The following is a 3,992-nucleotide window of genomic DNA, read 5'->3' as shown; positions in this document are numbered from 1 at the left end:
AGTTTACCTCACACACACAAGTTTACCTCACACACACAAGATTACCTCACACACAAGTTTACCTCACACACACAAGATTACCTCACACACACAAGATTACCTCACACACACACAAGTTTACCTCACACACACACAAGTTTACCTCACAACACACAAGATTACCTCACACACACAAGTTTACCACACACACAAGATTACCTCACACACCAAGATTACCTCACACACAAGAATTACCTCACACACAAGATTACCTCACACACAAGTTTACCTCACACACACAAGTTTACCTCACACACACAAGATTACCTCACACACAAGTTTACCTCACACACACAAGTTTACCCTCACACACACACAAGATTACCTCACACACAAGTTTACCTCACACACACAAGATTACCTCACACACAAGTTTACCTCACACACACAAGATTACCTCACACACAAATTTACCTCACACACACAAGATTACCTCACACACACAAGATTACCTCACACACACAAGATTACCTCACACACAAGTTTACCTCACACACACAAGATTACCTCACACACACAAGATTACCTCACACACAAATTTACCTCACACACACAAGATTACCTCTCACACAAGTTTACCTCACACACACAAGTTTACCTCACACACACAAGATTACCTCACACACAAGTTTACCTCACACACACAAGTTTACCTCACACACACAAGATTACCTCACACACAGATTACCTCACACACAAGTTTACCTCACACACACAAGTTTACCTCACACACACACAAGATTACCTCACACACAAGTTTACCTCACACACAAGATTACTCACACACACAAGATTACCTCACACACAAGTTTACCTCACACACACAAGATTACCTCACACACACGAGTTTACCTCACACACACAAGTTTACCTCACACACACAAGATTACCTCACACACACAAGATTACCTCACACACAAGTTTACCTCACACACACGAGTTTACCTCACACACACAAGTTTACCACACACACACACACAAGATTACCTCACACACACGAGTTTACCACACACACACGAGTTTACCTCACACACACAAGATTACGTGACACACAAGTTTCCCTCACACACACACACCTGTCTTTGTCCCACTCGCTCTCAATGTTTGCAGATTTGAAAGGGACGCGGCTCAGAGAGTCAGAAATACATTTCATTGGCTAAATCACCAAGGCGGGAGTCAAGCGCTTCCCAGGGTATTAACTGATTGGCCCAATTCGTTAAGGGGCGGGACTGAAACTAAATGGGGGCCCGGAACGTTTGTCCGCGCAGTGCTGGTTTCGGGCGGAGCGGATACAAGCGGGACGCAATAGACAGGGAACCGGAAGTTCATGTGAGGAAAGTTTATGTGAAAGGCAAGTTTCCCTATAGTTGTCATTTTCTCAATTCAGGAGCCCCTACATGTAACCTGGGAGGAAGGAGCTCTATAATCCGGAATGGGTCCCTTGTCCCTGTACAGGAAGTTCCTTGTTGTCCCTGTGAGGAGAGGCCAGTGCTATGGGCAGACTGTGACTGTGGCTGACGAGAAGCTCCTAGGACTGGGGCACAGGGGGGTGTCTGGGGGTGATATCCAGAAGCTGCTGGAGGAGGCGGAAGTGGAAGTCACAGAGGAGGGGGGAGTCCCACCCAGAGGCCCCAGGAGAGCCCCTAAATCAAGCAGCATTGTGCTGTTCCCTGGGCAGGGCAGTCAGCAGGTGGGAATGGCCAAAGGTCTCCTCAAGTTCCCCAATGTCAGGGAAATGTTTGACGTTGCGCACAGGCTGCTGGGATATGATCTGCTGGAGCTGTGCCTGCGGGGCCCCCAGGAGACCCTCAACAAGACGGTGCATTGCCAACCCGCCATCTTTGTCACCTCCCTGGCAGCCACCGAGAAACTGAGCCAAGAGAATCCTGAGGTAAGTGCCCCTCTCTGGTGCTGCCCGGCCCACTCCCTGTTATTTGTCCATTCCACTAACTGTTCTCTTTCTCTCCAGGCCGTGGAGTCGTGCGTGGCTGTTGCTGGATTCAGTGTCGGGGAGTTTGCAGCTCTTGTGTTTGCTGGAGCTTTGGACTTCACTGAAGGTTGGAGGAGTTTGTCTGGAGCATGGCGTCTGCACACATATCAACTGGTTTATTAACACTCACAGCTTGGAATTTTCCTTTGTGTGGACTCCTGTTCTACCCCGTCCTCTGCTCCGTGTTGTTATTGTGTCTGCCCGGCTCCATGTTGTTATTCCGTGTGCCCGACTCCGTGTTGTTATTCTGTGTGCCCGACTCCATGTTGTTATTCTGTGTGCCAGTCTCCCTGCTCCGTGTTGTTATTCCGTGTGCCCGACTCCATGTTGTTATTCTGTGTGCCAGTCTCCCTGCTCCGTGTTGTTATTCTGTGTGCCCGGCTCCATGTTGGTTTTTTTTGTGCCCGACTCCATGTTGTTATTCTGTTTGCCAGTCTCCCTGCTCCGTGTTGTTATTCTGTGTGCCCGGTTACATGTTGTTATTCTGTGTGCCAGTCTCCCGACCCCGTGTTCTCCCAGCCCAATGTTGTTGTTCTGTATGCCTGGCTCCATGTTGTTGTTGTTGTGTGTGCCAGTGTTCTGGCTCCATGTTGTTTATGTTCCTTGCTGCTATTTCCTAGCTTCCAGTGGCTAAGGTTCAGCCCCTTTATTTCAGTGTTCCCTCTGTTTCTTCCATTCTAGCTCTGTACGCAGTGAAGGTTCGGGCAGAGTCCATGCAGGAGGCATCTGAATTGGTGCCAAGCGGAATGCTGTCAGTGATTGGGCATCCCCAGACCAAGTACAACGCTGCTTGCGCAGAAGCCCGAGAGCACTGCCGCTCCCTTGGCCTGCAGGATCCCGTGTGTGAAGTGGCAAACTACCTGTTCCCAGATGGGCGGGTGATTGCAGGACATGTAGAGGTGAGTGTCCGTATGAATTCATTCTGAGCCAGGATACATTGGGGAACCCCGGATCTGAACAAGATGCTGGTTATGTGTCATATATAGTAAAAAGTAATACGTATGAACACTAAAGTATATCCACACACACATGTAGAGATGCTGGACCTTTCAATATGCTGCAAATCCTATTTTGTATGTTTGGGGCCCCTTGTGCTTATACGTTGTGCATGTGTCAGCGCTACAGCTTAAAGGGCACCTATCAGTGGACAAATGTGTATGTCGAAACATGGTCACCCGTGTTGGGGGCTCCCCTTGGTTCAGATTTTTTTTTACCCACTCTAAAAATAGCCCCTAGTGTGTGTGTGACCATGTTTCGTCATACACATGTGCCCCCCCCCCTGAGCTGGATCGTTCTGCACATACATGCATAAAGCTGCATTAGAAAATAACACATTTACTTTCCAACACTCGATCCAGGCCCTGAAATATTTACAATCAAATTCTCGGAAATACCGTTTCCTGCGCACCAAACTGCTCCCCGTGAGCGGCGCCTTTCACACGAGATTAATGGAGCCGGCCAGGGAGCCTTTGTGTAAAGTCTTAAAGAACTTGAACTTCAAGCAGCCGTACGTGCCCGTCTTCTGCAACGTGGACGGCAAGCGCTACAAACGGGCGTCCAACATCCACCAGCTCCTGACCAAACAGGTGGTGTCGCCCGTCAAGTGGGAGCAGACGATGCACGCTATTTACGAAAGGAAAAAGGGAACCGATTTCCCGTATACCTTCGAAGCGGGTCCCGGGAAGCAGCTGGGATCTGTCTTAAAAAAGTGCAACTTGAAGGCGTGGCACTTCTACAGAGACATTGATGTTTTTGAAGAACAGGAGTCGGGACAAACCTAATTATATATATATCTATATATATATATATAGATATATATATATACACACAGTGCATTTAGCTTATATTCTCAGGAATATGGTTTTATTGAGTAAAGAGAAACCAATGGACTTTTCTTCTACTTCATTGTGTGTCTACATTGTTTGTATAATCAGAATATTGTTTTAAATACTGTTTCATATAA

General features: G+C 47.7%; 1 protein-coding gene across 1 annotated transcript; it reads left to right on the top strand.

Moving 5' to 3' along the window:
* The first annotated feature begins 1,272 nt into the window (after positions 1 to 1,272).
* mcat.L (malonyl-CoA-acyl carrier protein transacylase L homeolog) lies at positions 1,273 to 3,992 on the top strand. The gene is made up of 4 exons (XM_018251862.2): positions 1,273 to 1,930; positions 2,009 to 2,096; positions 2,711 to 2,928; positions 3,388 to 3,992. Exons 1-4 carry the CDS (start codon positions 1,472 to 1,474, stop codon positions 3,808 to 3,810), a joined length of 1,188 nt encoding a protein of 395 aa, XP_018107351.1. The 5' UTR covers positions 1,273 to 1,471; the 3' UTR covers positions 3,811 to 3,992.

Source organism: Xenopus laevis, chromosome 3L (genome assembly GCF_017654675.1).
Source record: "Xenopus laevis strain J_2021 chromosome 3L, Xenopus_laevis_v10.1, whole genome shotgun sequence".
Lineage (NCBI taxonomy): Eukaryota > Metazoa > Chordata > Amphibia > Anura > Pipidae > Xenopus > Xenopus laevis.
Note: the sequence above shows the minus strand (reverse complement) of the source record. Positions and strands in the feature narration are given on the sequence as shown.

Excerpts from the sequence above, each read along its gene's own strand:
- mcat.L (XM_018251862.2), top strand. The coding sequence starts at position 1,472 with ATGGGTCCCTTGTCCCTGTACAGGAAGTTCCTTGTTGTCCCTGTGAGG. Across the intron at positions 2,097-2,710 it reads AGCTTTGGACTTCACTGAAG|CTCTGTACGCAGTGAAGGTT; the intron begins GTTGGAGGAGTT and ends CTTCCATTCTAG. Across the intron at positions 2,929-3,387 it reads TGATTGCAGGACATGTAGAG|GCCCTGAAATATTTACAATC; the intron begins GTGAGTGTCCGT and ends CACTCGATCCAG.